Source organism: Oreochromis aureus, linkage group 1 (genome assembly GCF_013358895.1).
Source record: "Oreochromis aureus strain Israel breed Guangdong linkage group 1, ZZ_aureus, whole genome shotgun sequence".
Classification (NCBI taxonomy): Eukaryota; Metazoa; Chordata; class Actinopteri; order Cichliformes; family Cichlidae; genus Oreochromis; species Oreochromis aureus.
Genome location: NC_052942.1, coordinates 6,057,601 through 6,081,760, shown reverse-complemented (window position 1 = coordinate 6,081,760; position 24,160 = coordinate 6,057,601). Strand labels below are relative to the sequence as shown.

The 24,160-nt window shown below is 41.2% G+C and overlaps 1 protein-coding gene across 1 annotated transcript in view; it reads right to left on the bottom strand.

Moving 5' to 3' along the window:
• vstm2b (V-set and transmembrane domain containing 2B) overlaps positions 1–21,077 on the bottom strand; it is a 54,631-nt gene extending 33,554 nt beyond the window's left edge. Inside the window, exons 1-4 of the mRNA XM_039600165.1 lie at positions 20,902–21,077; positions 20,391–20,569; positions 18,878–18,907; positions 18,090–18,525 (exon numbers count right to left, since the gene is read on the bottom strand). Of these exons, the coding sequence (XP_039456099.1) occupies positions 18,090–18,525; positions 18,878–18,907; positions 20,391–20,569; positions 20,902–20,974 (718 nt within the window). The 5' untranslated portion in view covers positions 20,975–21,077. The remainder of the gene's footprint in view (positions 1–18,089; positions 18,526–18,877; positions 18,908–20,390; positions 20,570–20,901) is intronic.
• Between the last annotated feature and the right edge of the window lie 3,083 nt (positions 21,078–24,160).

Below are 24,160 nucleotides of genomic sequence, written 5' to 3'. Positions count from 1 at the left end.
CTGCACCTCTGAACAGACCTGACCACCGTAATCAAATATCCTGATACTTTACCAGTATATATTTCGCCAAATAATCTTCAACAGCCACCGCTCTCTCTTGAACTGAAAGCCTCCGACACACACGCACACAGGAAGTGTCTCTGCTCCAGCTAATTTGCATACTGAGTCATAGCTCAACAGCCAACTTGACAAGAGAAATACATGTTTAAACCTTAACACATTATTGAATTATTTTCATTTTCTTTCTATACTAATCACTGGTTTTGATCACTCAGTACGAGAGCACTCCTGAGTCACTCTTATAAACACTAATCACTTTTCTTTTGTTTTTTCCATCTATTTTATTAAACATTCACACCATTCTCTCACTCATACAAGCAGCAAGCTGATCTTCATTGCATATGCTTGTGTTCTTAGCCAGGTTTATTCAATATCTGTTCATTAATCTTCATGAGCTTGTCTCTGTAAGGTTAATGCATTCTCTGTTTGTATGTGTATGTGTTATTTTTGCATCTATGGCTTCACAGTCTCCCAGACACTTCCCAATTCTCCAGTTAAACAGTCAGTTTTCTTTTTTTTCCCGAATTACTAACCCAAACTTTAATTTCCCACCTTAAATAAAGCACTCCTAGTCTTCAGCCAGGTGTTAGGGCTTGCTTTTCAGGTTCATGGACACATCATTCTGTGAACAATTCAACCAGAAACTTGCCTTAACTTATCCATTGATGTTAACCTCTAATTTCTTCCGACTACTGGATCTGGAGACTTGGTCCAAGTCTGCTTTACTCCTGAAAATAACAAAACTAAGACATTTTCATTATTATCACAAGTGCTTAAATGACCCATTTCCCTCTCTCTGGTCAGAAATACCAATTATGCCATGCATGTAAGCGTGTTCTTCCTCGCAATCTACATTAATTGAATGTAAGCTGCTTCTTCATTGAATTAATTCATTGAGTTCTTCGTTGCATTTCTATGTATTCATGTTAATGTACACTACGTGTAAGCTGTTTCTTCATTGCATCTTAAATTATAATCAGTTTTACTTCATGCATTTTTCACTGAGGTTTAGATTCAAACTATCTCACTTCTGATTCATTTCAAAAATAATCTCACATGTAACAACTTGTGTATGTGTGTTTTCAATTCATTAATATAGTTGTCAGTTATTTTCTGATTATTTTTACCTTTTGTATTGTTTACCTCTTTGTTGTGATGTGGTGGACGTCCCTAAACAATCATGAGTTCCGGCTTCAATTTTTCCAATCCAATTATCTCCTATATTCTCGCGGTCAAACTCGCCCAGCTTCATCTCTCACTGGTCCCTTTTTCATTCACAGTGTCCTGTTCGGGCTTCAAAGCTCCAGCAAACACAGTCTCAACTCAGCTGTTGTCTTCTTCTCTGTTTCTTTACAGTCTTTCTTTTAGGTTAAGTCCCAGCATGGCAAAATATCACATTCAGTGCCTTCAGTCTTATTTTCATTTGCTCTGTTTTCTTCTCCATTCATGGCAAATATGAGAGTCAGTGCCTTCAAGCAGACACATCACACTGTTCTTCACCAGCATGCATGTTGCATCTTTCATACTGCTGGACTCATCAGTGGTCGTCAGTGTTACTGCTTTCACTTGCACTGCTTTTAGCTTCAGTTAATTCTTCAAGTCCACGGTGTTCTCTCGGTCTTCATCAGGAAATTCACTGTCCTTTGAGTTTCTTCTCAGTTTCAGGGACAAAGTGAGAGATCAAGCTGCACAATTTCGAGCCAAAGACTGGCTTATTTTCTCCCAATTCTGTTAATCTATTGTTATGCCGCTGCACTCAAGGTTCCAATGTTGAGAGAAGTCCACCTGTATTGGCACACTAAAGCATAGAATTAGTATTATTTTCATTTCTTATTCTTAAAACCTCTGTTTTGCTTCATCTCCCTCGAGTTTAACTCATCTGTCTCTCTGTGTTCTCTCTTTACACAAACACTTCTCCACACACATCACCCTTCTTTAGGTCAGTTTCGTAGCGTATACACTTATGTGTTTTCAATCAGAAAAATAAACTCAACCTCTCACAACATCACTCATGCGTTTCTTGAATTAAAAGCACTTTCAAACCTTAAAACATCCTACTTTACATCACAAAAGAAATATATTTCACATTCCTTTATTTCATACACACTTCTTAAATGTTCTAACCTCTTTCAGACACCATGAATCGTCTCACACACCCTGCCTTTTCTCTCACTCAAACAAATCACGCAGAGCCACTCAAATCAAATACTGACAGCATTCACACGGTTAAAATCACTCAAAATACACTTTCCTATGCGTATTTTGGACATGCCTTCCATAATCAGAAAGAGCAAGTCAACAGAAAAAGAAACTGAAACCTCTCATCATTCTCACAGCTTCTCACCACACACACATAACTGAAAAAATAAAACACACCAGCATTTATGGCTCAAGATATATACATCTACCAAAATTCAGTCAATTACTATACATCCACACTAATATATTCAAACTGTATTTATACTCTCGTAATAAGCAAAACCAGCCTCTTAAATACAGGCATTTAGCAAAATTGGCAAACAATAGTTATAAAGCTCAATACTCTCGAAACTGAAACCACCCTCTCTGCGCGTCACCGCTCCTCATTTGCATTTACACACACCATCAGTGCACATCCGGCTGTGCATTGCTGACACAGAGACTGATCTTACTCATAGATCTCATATTTTATATTACAGACGTCTTTAATTACAACTGCACAGATTTAGGCCTCTTAGCTCCTACAAATTTCGATAAATTTACCATAACGGCTCCAACCGATAAAGTCCCTGACTTTTTTGCGACCAATTCACCGGACCAGCTCCAACCGTTCCGTCCACATTTCTAGCCCTAACTTAATTTACAGGCAGCCAAAAAAGCGCAAAATAGAGGCTCCAACCTCTAGCAATTTTGGAGGTTCCCCAGTTCTCCCCGGTTTGTCGTACCGTACTAACCCTTTAGTCGCCGCTAGGTCAAGGACAAACGTCTTTGTCCAGGAGGGAGCGTTACCTCCGAGAAAATGCGCTTCTTAACAGACGCCGCTGTCGTTCTAGAAAAATTTAGAATAATTTGAAACAACAATCTACACCCAAAACAGGATTAAGATTAAGGACAACCCTCAACAGTTTTGGAGATTCCCAAGTCCTCCTCGAATGTTGCCCGAAACTATCCCTAGTCGCAGCTAGGTGAAGGATAGATTTCTCTATCCAGCAGGGAGCGTCACCTCCAAGAAAGTTCTTAAGGGTTGCATAACCAATGGGGCTCCAACCCACAAAATGACCCAATTCCCTACCACACTAAATTAGCAGCTCCAACTGCTTTAATTCTCTCAACGGCTCCAACCGTTCTTAATTCTCTCAGCGGCTCCAACCGCTTTTAACTTTCTCAGTACTGTACTTTATTACTTTCATTATCACCAAAATCAAAACAGACCTTCACCAGTAATTACAGTGACCAGGCTTTTAATTTGACATGCCCAATGTGACACCTTTTGGAAATATATTTCAACAGGCAGTGTCTTACCTTTAAATGCCCCGGGGAATGCCTGCTCACTTTCACCACTGATTACCGTCTGCCCGTCCAATTACCCCGGACCCCGGATCTCTCCGTCTACACCAAAACCATCCCTCTCTCTCACCGGAACGAGCCCCCAAATGTTAGGGTTCAAATGTTGAGAGAGGAATCCATAAATAACCACAGATCCAGGCGTGTACAATTTAGACGGCATTTTAATGAACACATGTGTGAGTTCAACAACCCAATCAGTATTGAACTGCTTTACCATATTCAGACAACGGTTTTATAGGGTTAAGATAGTACAGCCCCCTTTTCTGTTGCTAGGCAGATTTAAACAAAGCATACGTCACTCAAAACCACAAATGTTCTGTCAACAACCCTTAACATAGTTTTAAAAGAACATTGTCTTCGGTCGGTGCTTCCCTCAGCTCGTCTTCGCTGTCGCTATCTTATCTTCTGGGACATCTGGTGCACTTCCTGGACTACCACGCACGCACCCAAACTTTGCAGTTATAAACTCTTACCTACTAAATGAGTTCTGTGTGTGTGCACGCGTGCGAGGGCGTGCATGCTGTGTACTGCGTATGTGTCGTGACCTCTCTAACTATATGTGTCTGTATGTGTATGTCACGTCTGTCTGTGCGCAGATGCTCTCTGCACCTTAGTTGACCTCAACTCAAGCAACCAGGCTAAAGCCATCCTGTGTGTACTGATCTTGACTTATATGTAAAATATATAAACAACTGTTTCAATCTACCACAACTACTTAAGGCTTAATCCGCAATAAATGCATAATAAACACCCTACTCTTTGGCTTGCACTCACTCTGCTTTCAGTTTCACTTCTGCAAAAGCATGTAACTTCAAAAACATGTACTTCCTGTCGCTGCAGTCTACACAGAAACATTTAAGATTATTATATAGGAGCATTGAAAAACATTTAAAATTATAGATTCAACTCCACGGTTTGAAGTGGTTCTTCTTGGACCTGTAATAAAGACTAATATAATACCAATATATTTGAACATCTGAATGCATCTGAATGCAACATCACTATTAACATGAAATGGTAATGATGATTATACTAATAGCAGCAAATAATAGCAGGAAAATATTTCTACTCCTCTCAGTCCTTATCAAGTGCTACTCACCACACCTACTGCCTGCAAAATAGCAGAAAGACCGTCCTGGATCCATCAAAGCCACTACAAAAAAGTGAGTGACAACCTAAACGTTTAGACGACGACACCCCTAACTCCTGTATGGTGATCTATTGGTGGAGGGAGGGCTGATCGGGTATACCTCGCCTTCTTCTTTTTGCCAGTAGTCTACTCATCAGAGGTCACAGGTGTGTCTGGTCATCATGTAGACACTCGTCCTCCTAGTGGCTAATGTTGCACTCCTGGTGAGTTTCTTAACACTCACCCGAAAGAAAGAAGATGAACAACGCATGGTATCGATATATACATGATAGCACACCCAGAAAAGACTGCTATGTTTGCTCCTATATGCCCCCAACGACAACACGCCACCTTGTATGCGAAGGGAATGGACATAATTCAGGCAAAGTGTGCCGCAAGCTACGCCAGCCGTGGGCATCAATTCCAGGGAGTCGTGGTCAACCATGAGGAACCTCTCCAGATAGGATGAAATGTCACATGTGACGAATGGTTCTGGGTTGACCTGAAAGTGAAGCACAGAAGTAAGGCTAAATCATTCCCAGTCTTTCTTGGAAACAATGGGAATTTGAGCCACAGCCTATGCTACCGCCAAGAGAACGGATCCACGCCAATGGGAAACACCACCACCAACTGCAAAGCAGTACAGACACACGCTCCTGGAGGGCCCGTGAAGAGCAGCAGCATCTCAAATGGCACCTTCTGGGTGCAAGGGATGGCCTGGGATATCCTTCCTGGGAATTGGACAGGTCAGTGTGCTCCCATTTTCATATCTGACCACACTTTCAAGATAACCATGGACGCCACGTCAACTTCAACGTCAACAACAAGGAAAAGACGAAGCACCCCAGACCTCAAGCAGCATGATTCCATATGGGGTTCCGATGTCCCAGAGGAATTTAAATTTTGGACTGAAAGACAAAAGGTTCTGAATGCTTCATGTAAATTCAACGACGAATGGGATCAGGAGATTGATGCTCTGTGCATTGCAGTAATGCAACACAGGGTAGCATTGGACATAATTCTCGCCGAGAAAGGAGAATTCTCTTTAACAACACATGTTGCACATACATTCCAGATAATGTGCACTCACCGAACATGACTGATGCTCTGAAAACACTCAGACAACTTCGGGATGCACAACAACGAGACTATGCCGCAAACACAGAAGACTGGCTTACGTGGCTTTTAAACGGCTCTTGGAAATCCCTGCTGATTAAAGGACTTGGTTTTTGTTGGTGTTATAATACTGTTATTCTGCTTCAATTCATGCTTACATCACCCTGTCACAGAATGAAGAAGGTGATAATGAGATAGACACTTGGATATAACATACTCACAAAACCCACTATTTTATGATGTCTTGGCTAATAATGTTTACAAGTGGCCGTAGGCTGATACACTGTTAGTGGTTGCTATTGTAACAGCAGTCTGGCGAGGCGGGAGCGGCTAGCCGGTCCAGCAGGCATGTGGTGTGGAGGTTAGCTGAAATACCCGAAGCCAGTCGGTTAAATCCAATAACAGACCTTTATTTGGTGTCAGCAACAATACACCATACAAGCCAGGTCTCCACGGCTCCACTCTGTCCGTACATACATGTGCGGGGATCGGTAGTCGCAGGCGCCAGGCCGTTACAACGGTAAGGTTTCTTAGAGAGAAGGAACATGAGCAGCATGAAAATGGATGCCGCTAACAACACACACCCACTAGGAGACTCCCACAACTACTACAATAGTAGGGCAACCCCCCCTAGTGGTGCTATAACCCAAAAGGGTTGTTACATCACCCCCCCGGCAATTAGAAGGCTGTCCTCAGCCGGACCCAGGCAACCCTCCTCCCGCTACCCCCTTTCACTATACATAGCTACTTAAGGTAGTAAGCAGGCTGTGGAGGAATTGTTATACAGCATTGGTACAGTCAACACAATCAATAAACAAAATTAGTGCTCGCCGGCAATTAGAAGGCTGTCCTCAGCCGGACCTCAGGTGACCCTCCTCCCGCTACCCCTTTTCACTCTACAAAGCTACTTTAGGTAGTAAGCAGGCTGTGGAGGAAGTGTTATACACCCTGGCCTTACAGCATTGATACAGACAATACAATCAATAAACAAAATTAGTCTTTGAAGCAATTAGAAGGCTGTCCTCAGCCGGACCCCAGGTGACCCTCCTCCCGCTACCCCCTTTCACTCTACAAAGCTACTTTAGGTAGTAAGCAGGCTGTGGAGGAAGTGTTATACACCCTTCCAGCCTCGGTACAGTCAATAAACAAAATGAGTGATTGAAGCAAACAATACAGAATATGCAGTGTTACTGGCCAGTCATCCTCTGGAGATGGTCCTAGACAAGGGAAAAACAGCCAAAAATAAAACACATCCCGTCGCTTAATTCAGTACGACAGAAAACCAAACCAAAAGCCTTTCACGGGCCGCAGTGATGAGGGTTCAGCGGAACAGAACAAGTAATCATCCCTTATGAACAGAATAATTACAGCATGTACATGTATGAAACCAACCCTCAGTCAACATTGAGTCTGTCCGTATGATAACGGTTAGTCCACCTGGTACCCGTCCAACCAGCGGTCATTACGGGGCACCGGCGGGGTTTGTTGGGAAGATGGCTGCTCACCCGGCTCTCCCCTAGCTCCATGATCCAAACGCTCCAGTGAATCCTGTAAGCAAACTCGTGGCCTCTCGACCTCTCCTTGCAAGTTTCCCACTTCAAGGTTGAGGTCAAGAGGTGTAGAGGGAGGGATGATGTACTTTGTCAGGCCATGCGTCTCGGCATCCGGGTCGCCGCCATCTTCCTCACTCCCCGTGTCTGCGTGGGACGCCATTTTAAAAATGTGGCCGAAACCACTCTCTCCCACAAAAGTTATGGCGAAGTGAATAGAGCGTTCACATACAGTACCTAAGCGCCAATATCAGTCAGTTAGAGAGCGTCCGTGCACACTCTGATGCTTTGATGCTTCACACAAAACAATACGTCCCTCTGAATGAACACTGAGTCAAAGTTACCGTAGCGTTAGCCTTAGCTTTAGCACCGCCGATGTCGTAACGGTCCAATAGCACTAAGTTAGCGGTCCAACAGACCATACAGTTACTCACGGAGCACTCTCCCTCGGCAGGCGAGCGTGTCAAGCGATGGGTCGGCGCTCTTCCATGCCTGCAAATACCGTTGAAATCGCGGAGAGTCGGCTCCTTCACTGGGTCCTATCGGCCCGACCAATACAGCCAGACGAAGAGAAAAAAAAAACGCCACCTCAGCCGAAGTGTCGATCGTTGAAAAACACGGGAAAAATATCCGAGCCCACCGTCTGTCGGTCCGGATGACGATGAAGATCCAGAGAACAATGTTCGGGCGCCACTTTGTAACAGCAGTCTGGCGAGGCGGGAGCGGCTAGCAGGTCCAGCAGGCATGTGGTGTGGAGGTTAGCTGAAATACCCGAAGCCAGTCGGTTAAATCCAATAACAGACCTTTATTTGGTGTCAGCAACAATACACCATACAAGCCAGGTCTCCACGGCTCCACTCTGTCCGTACATACATGTGCGGGGATCGGTAGTCGCAGGCGCCAGGCCGTTACAACGGTAAGGTTTCTTAGAGAGAAGGAACATGAGCAGCATGAAAATGGATGCCGCTAACAACACACACCCACTAGGAGACTCCCACAACTACTACAATAGTAGGGCAACCCCCCCTAGTGGTGCTATAACCCAAAAGGGTTGTTACACTATGTACATATACATATGTACAACAGGAGGGAATGTTAAGAGATTTTTTAGGATTTGGGGATTTTTACTATGTTATGCTTAAAAGTACGTTTCATTATCTAAATGTGTTTGCTCTTTTCAGTATTCAGCTTAAACTCTGCAACTCTGTGCAGACTCCTAAATGGGGAAGTTACACAGGAAGCCTGCAGTTCTATTTTCTCTCTTCCTGTATGTGCTCTCTGAATAAAGACTCTTTCTTTTTATTGCACAGGGCGAGTCTCTCCCTGAGTCTCTCCCGTGTACACGTTAAACCTGTCTGAGCGTTTTTATTCCGACCTGAGTTGCAATACAGGAAAACTCCTGACATATCTTATTAGGGAAATTCCATATACATAAATGTAAATTTCAAAACTCAACCCCATCATTTAATTTGTTTTTGATTGAAATTGAATATTACTTAAACTCTCTTATATTAACTTCCAATAAAAAAGGTTTATCATTGATTGAAATTCATTCAGAAATGTTTAATGAATGAGCTGTCACAAATATAACTTTTAAGTACAAAGTTGTTATGAAGTCTGTCACATCCCTCCTTTTTTTTTCTTCTTTTCCTTTATTTATTTATCCTTCTTATTTCATCATACTGTATGTTGTTACTGTTATTTGTCTTGTCTACTGTACAAACTGAACTGGAATGACTGACTGTTCACTTTATAATTTGCAATAAAGTTGTTAAAAAAAAGTACCTTATTTTAAAAAGAAAAAAAAAAGATATTATTGTTGTCACTGCTGTGGATCTTTACCTGATACACTGACTTGGTGAGTAAATGTTTACTCTTATTCAAACTGATTTGTGGCTTCTCTTAGTTTAGCACCAGGTTTAAAATCTTGCTAGCTAGTTAGTGTTAGCCTAGCGTTGCTGCTGCCGCTGGGCTCATCTTACTTAAAAATTAACACCACAGCCTTAAAAACCTTACATAAAACTATGTCGGTGAAATTTTCTGTTGATTGTTTGAAATAAATAAGTGAGATAAGAGCCCAGACAAAATTCTTCGGGAGGTGCAGCCGTTAGGGGTGGGGTAGGTGTCAATGGAAAATTGTACTTAGTAGTCAGTATAATCTTTTAATGATATAAGTTTCCATATATGCTTAGAGGTGTATAATCGATTGTGTAGTGATAGGATGTGTGATCTTTAGTAGGCTTTGTGTGCATTCCAGGGTGTTCTGGTATTCAAACCCACATCCTGGGAGCATGGGAGAGGTCATACCTTGTTTTATTGTTTTACGGTAGGATAAACGTAGCTATGCCTGTTTTAGGCTAAGTGCATTTTGTTTAGATGAACTGCTGGACTTCCAGACCAGCAGGTTTAGGGAAGTCGTTTATGGACACACACACACACACACACACCTAAACATCCACATTCCAATGTAAAGAACAAACACCCACTGATGTATAAATAAAGACCAGGGCAGTCTCAGAGCGCGTGTCACAGAGCCCTGCTCTGTGCTGCCCTTGTATACAAGTAAAACTGTGTTTCTCCTCTCTGATTCTCAACTGAAGAAGTGTTTTAGAATAATTCTCTTGACATTTGTTTTGGTCCTTCGTAGCCGAAGCAGAAACATCAGAACTGTTATCTGTGACTCTGTTCCAGGATCTGGCGCACTGTTTCCTGACGCCGTGGAGCCAGCACCGAAGACTGTGCACAGCCCTCTTAGACGAGGAGGACCCGGGACGTTTGAGTCCAGGCCGGTCTGTTCCACGGCGGTGGGATTCAGTCTGACAATCCGAACCACCAGTGAGTCGTCTGAGGGTGAGAAACACTATTTTGATATATAAAACGGCCGCAGAGGTTCAATGAAACGCGTAAAATAGGTTAGGGTTCGCCGAAAGGAACTGTGTTTAGACCAGTTTTAGAGGTAGCTGAAATTACTTCGTGACAAATTAAAATACATTGAGATAAAGAAATTAAAATAGGTTTAAGTTCGCCAAAAGGAACTGTGTTTAGACTGGTTTTAGAAGTGGCCGTGAAATACTTCGTGACAAATTAGCGCGCAAATGTCTATCTGTGTGTATGTACATGTGTGTTTGGGAGTCAGTATAATGACATATGAGATGAAGTAAAATAGGTAAATATTAAAACTAATGACGTGCATAGCGGCACCTGTTTGAAAGACTGTCATCCTAATATGAGCCATTGTTGAGATATAGAGCACACCTATGAAAACAACTAATATGCTGAACCCTGTATGAAACAGCTGAAAACTACATGATGGAGAAGCTGAATTGAATATGAAAGTGCAAGTCTTTGCCACTGTGGGCAAAGCACGCAACCACTGTGTGAGGTTGCGTTGCGGTCTCTTCTGAGCTGATGAGCAAGCTACACATTATCAGATCGAGAGCTGGCTGAGAACTCATCAAAGAGAGGGAAACAAAACTATGATAACTCGAGTATGTAGCGTATCCGTGAGTTCAGCTTCTTCTTTCAGATGCGCAGCAGTTTTCCTGGATCTTGATTCATGTGTGTAGAGTGTTCATAGCATCAGCATCATGTTCTTGTTTACTTGTTTTGTTGGGTTGAAAAATAATTAAATAAACTTGTGATCATACTTATGGATCACCATGGCACATGTCATCAGCCATATGATTTATTTACGCAGATGAAAAAAGTGAGTGTGAATGTGCCTGACGTCACAGTGTGTGTGCGTTGTGTAAAACTAATTGCCTCCAATTGTGAGAATGGTGATTCTGCAGGTCACCAGTTATTTAAAAAAAAAAAAAAAAAAAAAGACTAAAAAGAGACGAAATTAAAATTGCAGATGAAAAATAATAGGAAAAAGGTTTTGTGTTTATCAGCCAATAACAACTACAATCTCATTTTCTGCTTTTAAGAAAGGAGAATTCAAAAAACAGAGAGAGATGTGTGTTGGTTAAGCAGTGATGATAATAATGAAAATGTCTTAGTTTTGTCACTTTCAGATTAAAAGCAGACCTGAATCAATTTTCCACATGCAGCAGTCGGAAGAAAGTTATAGTTTAACACCACTGGAAATGTTCAGGCCAGTTTCTGGCTAACTTATTTACAGCACCATGTGTCCCTCAACCTCACAAGCGAGATCTCACTCCTCCCTGAAGACAAGGAATGCAGTTCCAAAGAGCAATAACATGGCAGATAAAGAGACAGCAGCAAAGTCCTGAGCAAAGAGTCCCAGCAAGCAGCAGCAGTGTGGACAAACAGCATCGGAGAAGAAGAGCAAACCCATCATCCTGACTGATTGGATGAATGACACTGTATTTCCAACAAGCTGCAAATTCACTGTGCTTGTGAAAAGAACGTTTGAAAAGAACTGAGGAGACTGTTGGAGTTTGACATTTTTCACCTTTGGAGAAAATGGCAAGAAGAGACAGTGGAACACAGGACAAAGCTGAAGAAGAACTGCCGGTTGTTGGACTGTTGAAGTGGGAGAGGACAACAGAGTGAGAGGAGGTAAGAACACAGAGAGCGCTGTTGTTTAATGTGGGAAATCAAAATTTGGGTTAGCAAACCTGGGGAAAAGAAAACTGACTGCTTAAGTGGAAAATTGTGAAGGAATCTGAACCACTGCAAAAAGAAACATATACAAAATCACACACACAAGCAGAACATGCATTAACCCTACTAACACAAACACAAGAGAGCTCATGAAGATTAGACAGCATCTTGAGCATGTGAGTCTGTTTATCATCTTGTCCAAGTCACCTCGTGTGATGAAAAGACCACTGGACTCATAGCACATTAGTTAAAAATGATCAATTAATAGCAGAGAAGTGTGTAGGAAAGGCAGCTTCAAGAACATGCCCTGCTGGAGATGCAGCTCCAGAGACATTGATTAAACCTACCTAATAACACAAACACACATGCAATGAAAATCAGCTTGTTATCTCTCATCAGTGTTAAAATAGTGTAAATTTAATAGACGCTTGTTATCAAATGCTGAATTTATCCAATGCTGACAGTTAACTCTCTAGGTTACAGGACAACAGTTTAATTTTTGTGAAACAAAAAAAAGATTCTGGTTTGACCAACCAGTCATCAGACAATAAATTTAGTTGTTAATATAGTAAATTGGGAGATGCTTTCTGCCTGATTGATGCAGCACAAGTAATTTACTGTATGAGGGAAAATTCTATTTTTTGTAATAATATTTTGAATATGCATTTCTGTTGTCCTGTCATCTTAGTGCTTTGGTTTGGGGAAGTTGTTTCTTTACTGATCTTTTCCTGTCTTCTGTTATTAGACTTGAGATATGACTGCACTATGCTGTTGCTGGTGACCACAGTTAATTCTACAAGACATGCTGTGTAGGTAAACAAACAACAACAGTTTGGTCTGCATTTCTTGAAAGATCACATCCCCCAAACTTAGTTTAGAGGGTCTACACTGTATATAGTGAAGTCTGCAAGTTTTCTAACAGCAAAATTTGTTTTGTGCCCAAATCATTTTGCACATCATTAGAATGAAAGTTATTGGCCATGTTTGCATAGCCCTTTTTAAAATGATGCTTTCATGACATTATTGTGTCGGTTGGTGGTCAGGGCTATGCAGACTGACAAGTGGGACATTGAATGTCACCTCTCCGGTGGGGAGGGAGCCTGAGATTGTTTAAATTGGAGTCTGTTTTATACCAAATGCAGAAAAAAATGTTTTAAGAAAGCAATTAAGTTCATGTTCCAAAAATATGATTGTTTGCTTGCATGACAACAGGAGAGACGAGTCCTCCGTCACAGATGGTGTGGTCAGTGAAGATGGTCGCCTGCAGGTTCAAGCTCATTGCATCTCCAACCCACATCCACTGCCACTGTACTTAAGGGAAGTTAAAGACTTTCTTCTGCACCTACATTTGGATCACCTCGATCCATGACAGTCATTCAGGCAGTAATGCCTGGACTGGAAACAAGCCATCCTTAAAATAATACAACATTCCAGCTCATGTGTTGGAATGGAAAACAAATGTGTTGTTTAAATTAGAGACTGCACTTGTGACAGAACAATAAATATTTTATTTTGATTATATAAGTAATGTAAGTACAAAACAAACTTGTGGTAGGCCTAAACCTATTTTCAGAATAATTAAATCTGAGACTTTGTTTCATTGTAAGATTATAATTGCTTGTTGTTCAGCAGAACAGTGTCCAGTATGTTGGCTGTTATACTTTGTTGTGTTTAAAAATAAAAGTTGGGCTCATTTTAACATCATTACAAAAAGTGTTGTTAATTGTTTTTAATCATATTCAGGTTACCACAAATTGTTTTTTCATTTAGTTGAACTTGAAATGTTTGTCAGTAGGTAAACAATTAGTATTGCACAGTCAGAGATATCGAGTTATTCTTAATACTGCAGACTTGCAATGTATAAGTTGTCCTAACAGTCATCTTAAGTAAGCTTTACTTAGTTTTTTTGAGGCAACGAGTTTCCATAATTTTTTTGAGTTCTGGGAACTAACAAGGCTGTACAGTGTACTCAAAATGAGTAAGTTGCCCTAACTTGGTCATCTTACGTAAACTTGATCCAATGTTTTTGAGTTCTGGGAACAAATGAGCTTGTACAGAGTACTCAAAATAAACAAGTTGTCCTAATTTAGTCATTTTTAGCTAAGCTTTACTCAATTTTTTGAGGCAACGAGTTTCCATAATTTTTTTGAGTTCTGGGAACTAATTAGATTTTACAGTGTTATTACTGTAAGAATGTAATAATTAGGGGCCGGAATGTTGTGGATAGGTGTAGCTTTGGGTCACGTGGAGTCGGTGATAGTAATAGTGATTGCTATATCACCTGTTCACGGCCCGAGGGAATTTTTGTGAATGAGTGGGTGATGGGGGAAGTCGACTTTTGCTGACCGCTCAAGCTTAGAATGTTTTTTGATCACTGTTTTTCTATGGGTTTTAAGGATTTGATAACAAATAGAGGAGTTTTTAACCTAGAACTTTGACTTACGTTTTGAACAGCGGGCGCGTCAACATTATTCCCCTATTCGGCTGCTCGGCGACTCAAAGGCTTGACAGTCGCCAATACAAAGTATTCAGAATACGTTACTCTCATTGAGTAACGTAAGGGAATACGTTACAAAATACATTTTGGGGCATGTATTCTGTAATCTGTAGTGGAATACATTTTAAAAGTAACCTTCCGAACACTGGTCCTTGATCCGACCGACACAGCTGATTTAAATGGCTAAATGACCTCCTCAACATGTCTTGAAGTTCTCCAGAGGCCTGATAATGAACTAATCATTTGATTCAGGTGTGTTGACCCAGTTTGATATCCAAAACCTGCAGGACACCGGCCCTTGCAGACTGGAGATGGAAACCCCTGGATTAGATTATCTACTAATATTTTTGTTTTTGTGGTAGAACTTGTCATATTTTCTCAATCCAGCATAAAATTGTATACAATGGCATTTTCTTTATATTTGCAACTGAGAATTTTATGTTAAAAAGTATTCTACATGTTTTATTTTGAATTGCTCAAGAAAGTGGAAATTCAACAATATATCATTCAGAAATTACAACCAGTTCACTTTGCAATATGGGACTTTGTAGGACTGTTTGAATCTTATTCTTATATTTTTACTACCCAGTATTTAAACATTTTTTTATGTGTCTATTTGATTCATTCTGATTATAAGAAAGGCCAGTTTGCTTTAAAAAGTCCAAAAAGTCAGTACAGTGCAGTAATAAAACAGAAGTACACCAGACAAAATTCAGCTTTTGAAAGCAAATTGTCGGACATCATGTCTTACACTGTGGTCAGCAGTACAGGAGCACCACAGGGAACTGTGCTGTCCCCTCTTCTCTTCACCCTGTACACCTCTGACTTCTGCTACAACTCTGAATTATGCCATATTCAGAAGTTTGCAGATGACACAGCCATCATGGGGTGTATCTGGGATAATCAGGAAGAGGAGTACAGAAGTCTGGTGAGGAACTTGTCACACAAACCACCTGCAACTCAACACCTCAAAGACCAAGGAACTGGTTGTGGACTTCGGGAGGTCCAGAGCAGGTCCACTGCCGGTTCAGATAGAGGGAGAGGAGGTGGTCAACAAGTACAAGTACCTCGGGCTGTGGGTGGACAACAAACTGGACTGGTCATGCAACACAGAGCACCTGTATAAAAAAGCCTAAAGCCGACTGTACTTCCTCGGGAGACTGAGGTCTTTTAACATCTGCAGGAAGCTCCTGAGGATGTTTTACCAGTCGGTGGTTGCTGGAGTACTTTTCTGTGCTGTGGTGTGCTGGGGGAGCAGCACAGCAAAGAAGGACTCATCCAGGCTGGAAAAACTGATCAGGAAGGCTGGCTCTGTGGTCGGCATGAAGCTGGACACTCTGGTGACAGTGGCAGAGAAAAGGACACTAAAAAAATTGCTGGACATTATGGACAATGCTGGACATCCTCTGCACACGGCCATAAACAACCAGAGGAGTCTGTTCAGTGACAGGTTGCTTCTCCCAAAGACAAGAACCAACAGACTTAAAAACTCCTTTGTCCCACACACCATCAAACTGTTTAACTCCTCTCTGGAGGGGAGAGGGAGGGGAAACAGGAGGACAAAGGAGGGGGGGACAACTAAGCTGTAGTGCCTTTTCACTGTGCAATACTTTTTGTTAATATCCAACGGTGCAATAGACTTCATACTTGACATGTGCAATTGCCTTGTATTCTTATTCCTATTTATTCTATTTATCCCTTTTGTATACTCTTTATTTATATATGTCTCTGTATTTATATATGTGTATATATGGTATTCTGCTCACATTCTGTAACTTCTGTCGGTGCTGTGCTATTGGAAACCGAATTTCCCGGAGGAACCCAAACGAGGGATTAATAAAGTTTTATCTAATCTAATCTAAAATTAACTTGTGAGAGAACAAATCTTTACAGTGAAGGAAGTAAATGTGATTGTGTAACTCCTGTATGGAAATGTTTGCTCCGAACAAAATATTAGGAAAAAGCATGTATAGCAATCAATAACCCTCTATCCCTCCCAATAAGCCGCTGAATCATTTTTTTTTTTCTGATTGTGAATCACAGTTTCAGCTTCAAAGCTCATGTCCCAGCTTCACACTAATTCACATGCCTCTGCACTCTTCGAGGCCAAAATTGCAAAAAAAAAAAATTTCCCCACATTCTGAGGTCAGGAGAACTGCTTCCCTTGTGTAATCACTCTCTATTACTTGCTCCGGTCTCTCACTGACAATCTCTGGAGAACCCTTTCTGACACAGATCACAACTCTGAGTGATGTCTAACTCCAGACAACAGATACAGATCGGAAATGAACAAGACTAAAAAGCTGAGTCACCCAGATGCATGTAGGAGTGTTTACAACAGCATGCATTTACATACATTCATGAAGTATAATAAATACCTCTGTTACCATCCACTTATAATGTTTGATTGTACACAAATGGATATGAGCCAGGAAAAGCGACCAAGTGTGTTCACCAAAATTTTTCCATGACACAGCTGAAATGTCTAAAATAGTAAGAAGCATTCACACCAGCAATGGAAGCTTGTGGCTGGGAGCTTTTATGGATTCTTTCAGTAATAATCTAGAAGACAGCTAACAGATGCTGCTTACATAAATGAACAGTGGACACTTGACCTCACAACTTCTTAGTTCATCGTTGTTTGCTTTTTGCTTTTGGGGGCATACTGCAAGCTACCCGCAAGCTACTGCTGAACAGATATGTGAAAATTTTGATATATATCTGCTGTTGCTACTTTCTTCTTTAGCAGGTGAATTTGGGAAAGATGCCACTAAACACTCACTTTAACTGATTTTCTTGCAAATAATCAAAGAGTAAGTTCTCCAGACCCAGCTATCATCCATGTATTTCACACAAAATCTAGTTTTCTCTTTTTGTTCAAATACTTTCTAATAACATAACACACATATATCAGATGTTGCTCCCTTTCGTTGTGAGAAGTCACTGAATGACAGTATATTGAAGAGTGACAGTTTCCTAAAAGAAACAAGCATACACCCTAACCCTAACCGTTTTGTCTAAAGACTGATCACTTACCAACATAGTACATACACATGGAAGCAAATGCACTGCAAATCAATACATGAGATCTGCATACAATTCAGACCAGCTGCAGTCTACATCAGCAGAGCGCCTAGACTTCTATGAGTTTTAATTATTCACAAGTACACTTCATCGAACAAAACTGGGGCAGGGAGACGAATTACAGGGAGGTAGATTACAACAACCGCCCCTCCCATCCCTCGCTAACCATCTGCCAAGCTTCTAACTAAAAATAGGTGTTAGACATGCGTAGAGAAGTCAAAAAATGTGCTCATCTGAATAGAATAGATTTGAAAAGCATGAGAGGTGTTGGCATGGGCATATAAATGGGTTATGAGAACAAAAAGTAAAAAAGTATTGTACATTTAAACTATAGAAGTCCTCAGTGCACCTGTAGATAAACATAGCTACAAGGTAAACAGCACATTTGCTTTTATTTGATTTATTAAGACAGATGAAGCTTGAAACAGACCAGCAGCCTCAGTCTAAGCTAAACTGCACCTTTTAATCTCAGATTGTAGAACACCTGGGGGTCACTGTTTCATCTCCACCCACCTCCAGCATTCACCCATTCACTCACCAGCCCCATACTGCTGCCTGAGGATGGCTGTGTTTCCTGACAGGGGTGTAGCTGTTGACCTGGCCACTGAGGTGGTGGATATTAAGGGAGACAGGAGACCAGGCTGAGACTCTTGAGACACCCGGTGCTTCCCCAGTCCTGGCATTCGACCTCCTGCAAAATTTTTGCGAGGCTCAGAGGTGGCCCTCCAAGATGAGGCACCTCCCAAAGCTGTGATGGTATTCCTCAGTGATCCACAGTTCTGAATGTGTGACACAGCCTCTTCAGCCACCATACTGTCAGCCAGTGTGACATGCAGTGTAGCATGAACATTAAATTCCTGATTTTCAGCAGCCCACAGATCAGAAACACGGCACTCATACACGCCCTCATCTTCTTTCTTCACCTTGGACAGGCTGAGGTTGTGAGAGATGGCATTGCCCTGAACACGCACAGTCTGGAAGTCAGGCACAGAGATCATGGGAAAAAAATGGCAATGCCTCAGTAACGTCTGCTTTTATTATGCATTTTATTCATCGACCTGTAGTTCCATGTTTTTATGACTAACCACTAACACATTCATTATCTCTAATAAGGACACGTGTTACTAACTCCCATATAACATATTATTTGCTTGTTTAGCATAAACTAAATGTGCACAAGAGGAATCTATGAGCTTCAGTTTTGTGATGCCACAGATCAATCTTCATTTGCCAGAAACAATTTTACGCTCTCTCTAAAGTGTGAATATCATAGAACAAATCCAGTGAATAAAACACTTTCAGCGGGACAGTAAAGCGGGTACTTACACTTATTTTTGTGGCTTCTCTTGAAACATCCTAAAAAAGAGATACTTTTATCAGTTTTGAAAATCTCACCGAATGTCAGCTGCACATTTTGGTAACAACACAAGTTTTCCTTTCTTTTGTTCCAGAGAGAGAAAATGGCATAAGCAGAGCTGTTTGTCTCAAAGACACTGTTGATAGCCTCTCTCATTGTCCCTCGTGTGTGTTTTCTTCTGCTTTCTTCCCCCCCTGCTACATGTTGCAATGGGCTGAAGGGGAAATGAATTTCCATATGCGCTCATGATGGTGGCTTGAAACACCAGACATAAGAGGTATCAGATAATGTTGATAATCACCAAGTGCCCAAAGTCTGAGTGATGTGTGGATTTTCAGTTCACTTTTAAAATGGTTCAACAAGTGCTGCTTATGGGTACTGAAATGTGCAGAAAATGCTTTAGCAGTATTCCCCATCATAGTCAGTGTTAATGCTTAAAGGATGTTAAAATAAATTATAGTGTAGATGATGCAGGGTAGAGACAGACACACACACATATGCGCAGTGTTGGGGAGTAACGGAATACATGTACCGCCGTTACGTATTCAGAATACAAAATATGAGTAACTGTATTCCGTTACAGTTACCGTTTAAAAAGGTGGTATTCAGAATACAGTTACTTTGTTGAAATAAATGGAATACACGGCGGTACTTTCCTGTTTCATATTGTCGCGGGTCAGGATTGTTTGGGTTTGTTTGACAGCTACGTTCTGTTGTTCCAGGCGGCAGCGTTACGGTTGCCATGGTTACAGGGTGACGCGCTCTCTCTCTGCGTGTTTCCTGGGTGAGAGAGCGCTTTTTTGTTGTTGTTGTTGTGCTAAGCTAAAAGGCAGAATGCTACAGGCATAGCTCTAAAGCATGTAGCCTGATGGGCAGTGTAGTCCGTGCTGCAGGGAGAATGGACTGCCATACCCGTTATGTGTCTGTGAGCGAGGGAGGGAGAGAAAGGAAAAGTCCGAGCTGTCACGGAGCAAAAACGGGAGCTGGAAGCATGTAAATATAATAATAACCACAGCAGTCAAGAAGAGTGCCTGAGGAGCCCATTTGTAAGTAAGCTATTAAGACTCAACTGTACACTGTGTTCGTGTTTTCCTCCGGAAAAAATAAGTTCCGTTGGAGCAGCCTTTCAACGCCTCTCTCTGTCTCCGCAAGCAAAGTTGACCCAGACAACAAAGTAAAGCTAGTTTTCGCTACCAGCCCGACAGGGAACCGGACGTATTAGCCAGAGGTCCCTTTACTACGTTTCGTACTACGTACCTTCAGTAACAGTAATAAATCACAGCAATAGGACATTCATGTAGTTGTAAACAGCATGATAATATATTAAGTATTCCAAAGTATTCAGAATACGTTACTCTCATTGAGTAACGTAACAGAATACGTTACAGAATACATTTTGGGGCATGTATTCAGTATTCTGTAGTGGAATACATTTTAAAAGTAACCTTCCCAACACTGCATATGCGTGAGGGCTATAAGTACCTTGGCTCTGTTAGTCGGAGCAGTGATCTGCAGCTCATCTTTAGACATATCTTTCTTCAGGTACCACCACTGGATCTCCAAAGACATGGGTGCTGAGCTGACAGCTTTAAAGGCGCAGGGCATCTCAACATCATCTCCTTCCCCCACACTCACATCTTTAGGGACTTCAGTAAATGTAGCTTTGGTGTGTTAGGGTAGAAGAGAGAAAAGGGCGAGACGGCAATTTTGCAAGTTTTTAAATGAGTATATGCCCTCTGCAAATTGGTCTTTCATCTGCCTCTATTTAAATCATATCACTTTCATAGACTGACACGCTTCTATTGAGGTATCCAAAAATCTCTCCTGGCTTTATTTAATTGAAAGCATTTTATTTATCTATTCATGTTATTAGAGAAGGATAAGCTGCACGGGCTTAGTATCAGCATGTTTCACACAAGTGGCGCTTAGCTGAAGGAGCTTTTTAATGCCAGTCTATCTCCAATGTGCATTTCCTTCATGTCACTTCACTTACCATTGGCACAAATCATACAGGCTGAGTTGATAAGGAAATAATAAAGGATCCCGTGGAGTCCCGTTTTTTCCATGTCACAGTTAGTTCTTATCACGTTCACGAGCGTTGGACGGTCATTTGACCTGGACGCGATGTTACCCGCCTGCTCAGATAACTCCAAATATAGGCAAAGAAGAACCCCGATTCAGACGCAGCAGCGGCAGCATCAGCATCAGCAACACGCAGGATCCAAAGCTGAGCTCGGGCATAATTAAAGCGCAGAGACTACAAATAGTGGATCCCTCAGAGAAGAGGCGCCTCCTTCGTTCCCAGCTGACTACCATCTGAGAAAACGAACTTCCTAATCAGGGACTTCCTCTACCTTGGTACAGCGCTTCCCTGAAAGAAGAAAGGCTCCATCGCTCACTAACGGTCTTGTGCGTGTGTTAAAGATCGGAAGCACTGCCGCTGAGGCAGCCAGAGACCGACAGCGATCACTGCTGAAAAGTGCAGAGCTTCGTCGCTGCGCCTCCTCTGTCTGCTGTCACCAACCTCCAGTCCTCCCGCTGCACGCTGCAAAGAGACACCCCCCACCGCCAGTCTTGTCTTCCCACTGCTTCAGGGCTCCAAATATAAATACCAATTTTCTTTTACGCATTGAATTCACACACTTGCTGAATTAGTGTGAAAGCTGAGGTGAGTCACATTAATTGGACGACACAGTGTTAATGGAAATGAATGAAAATGCAACTTTTCAAAGCCAGTGAATTAAAGAAAAATCTATTTATGTAAAATGATAACGAAAAAGTTGCTTGACTTTTCATGTTCAAAGCTATGATTTGTTGTATAGTTGTAAATGAACCTATTCAAAAGTAATTTTAAACTTGTGCAAATTATGACATAAAATAGCTCAGCCTGCAGATATTTTTTTTTTCAAATCTTGCAACAGTCTTTGTGTGATTTCTCTATCATGATCCAAGCTGAGCGTTAAGTTTTTGGGTGTATTTTTCCATTCCTGCTCAAGTGGGGGAGACCGGGATAGTGGTAACATTTCTGACATTTTTGTCTTTTCTGCAATCCAAAATATTTGCATGTCTCTGTTATTAAATAGTAGAGCTATTTTCTCTGCAACACAGTTACTAATTGCATGGCATGGTCTCAAACACAAAGAGTGAAATTTTACAATTAACCGCATAGTCTAAGTAAGTTGTAACATAATGTAACACAATGAAATAAGGGTACTGACAAAACCTTAATATGTAATCTTTTTTATTCAACACTTAAATGCACTTATAAACATTTATCTAGCTATTTGTGTGTGTGTGGAGGTGTGTGTGACAGAGTGCAGAAATATAGCTTTTGAACATATTCTAACAAAAAAAACAACTTTTCACCAACTGAATATTTCATTCATTTTGGTTGGCCTATTGAGTCTCGCCTCATTGGCTCAGTGGGCATTGTAACCTACAACTCTTGCACTAAGATTTGAACATAATAATGAAGCTGAAAAAATGTAGTTGTGCACCAGTTTCATTAACTGAACTGTATGTGTTTGTGTCAAGTTTTTAATCACCATCAGAATCACAGTGGTGACAGATGTATGGCACTCCTGGAGTGCAGGCCTCATGAGCCCACAGAGTACAGGTCAGGCACTTAACCCAAGCTTCTTTTGGCTTTGAGTTATTGAAGTTTTCCATGCACACAATACAGAAATTCTGAGGAATCTGTGCTGTCCTGTTCAGTGTTATTCATTTTCAGATTTTTCTTTCGTGACACAGAAAGCTTGGATTCTTTTAGGTTTGTGGGAGTGGATTTCCCTTGTTTCTGGCACAGCCTCTTGCAGGCCTCATGAGGTTATCCATGAGAAGAATCACTTTTTTTTCATGGCCGACCTTGGTGTGGTTTGCAAAGTGCTTCAGAAAGATGAGGAACTCTGTTTCTTGCATCCATCCTAATTTATTTCCATTACCAATACTTTCTACTGGCCCATCTCTGACAAAGTGGTCTGCATAACGTATGCGTGGGAACACAAACATTGGAGGAGTTGTGTTGCCAATGGCATTAACTGCACATACAAGCGTGACCAGTGAACCTCTCTCTGCTGATGTCATTGCCCCAACTTGTTTAGTGCCACATTTGCAATCACTCTGTCTGGGGTTTGCACAGTTGTTATGCCACTCTCATCAATATTCAATATCAGTGCTAACAGGTAACCTGATTGGCTACCTCCCTGGACTTTTTGAGGGGGCAATAACAACAACAACAACAACAAAAATAATAATAATAATAATAATGATAATAATAATAATAATGATAATAATAATGTGCAATAAACATTCACTCATTCTTTTATTTATTTATTATTATTTATTTATTTATTTTGCTCATACCTTTCTTGCACTTTAAGTTACTGTGTTGTGTTGTTACTGTATTGTGCTCAGTTGTGTTTAGTTGTGCATAGTGCCAACATGGAACAGTTTCCAATTTCGTTGTACTATTGTAGTAGATATGACTGTGCAATGACAATAAAGAGTTATCTTAAATTAAATTAAAACATACCAAAGTAAAGCAATCTCTCTCCTTTCATCTCAGACAACACTGTCATAAAGCTTCTCTTCTGCCACTTAATATGTGCATCCAGCCGCTACATTACTGCCATCTTGTTGCTGCAGTCGGCTATTGCCGCTGAAAGCTTTTTTTTTCTTCTTTTTTTTGAAAGCTATTTCAATGTCATTGCAATGGTGTCATGTCTCTGTCTCTGAGGGCGTGTCCATCATGTAACAATGACTGGAGCTGGCCAGCAACTTTTTTCTGGTAAAGTTAGGGTTCTTGCACATGCACGCTGTGGATAAACTTGTGGTCTTTGACAGTAAACTAAGGGGAAACCAGTGTGAGGCAAACAGGAGCTGGTCTTTTTTTTTACTGCTCTGAGATCAGTTACAATTTGCACTTCCTATGGAAACACAGCTAGCATTAGCAAATAAATGAGCTCCAGTGATTTAGCATCCTAACAAATGAGCTTCCGCTTGCCTACCATCTTCGCCAACATGTGTGATGTATAGAAGATGGACCATGAAAAAGTTGCTAATAATTCTTTTTACTACATTGGCAAGAAATGTTCTGACAATGATGGGGAGGGGAAAGGAACTCTGAACATGTCAGAGTGCTCAGCAGCACTTTCAGATTAGCATCTATGAGAATGTCTGAATGTGATAATTAATTGATTATTTTAATGTACTTTTTGAAAACTCAAGATGTAGGCCTGTGTTCTGAGGTCATG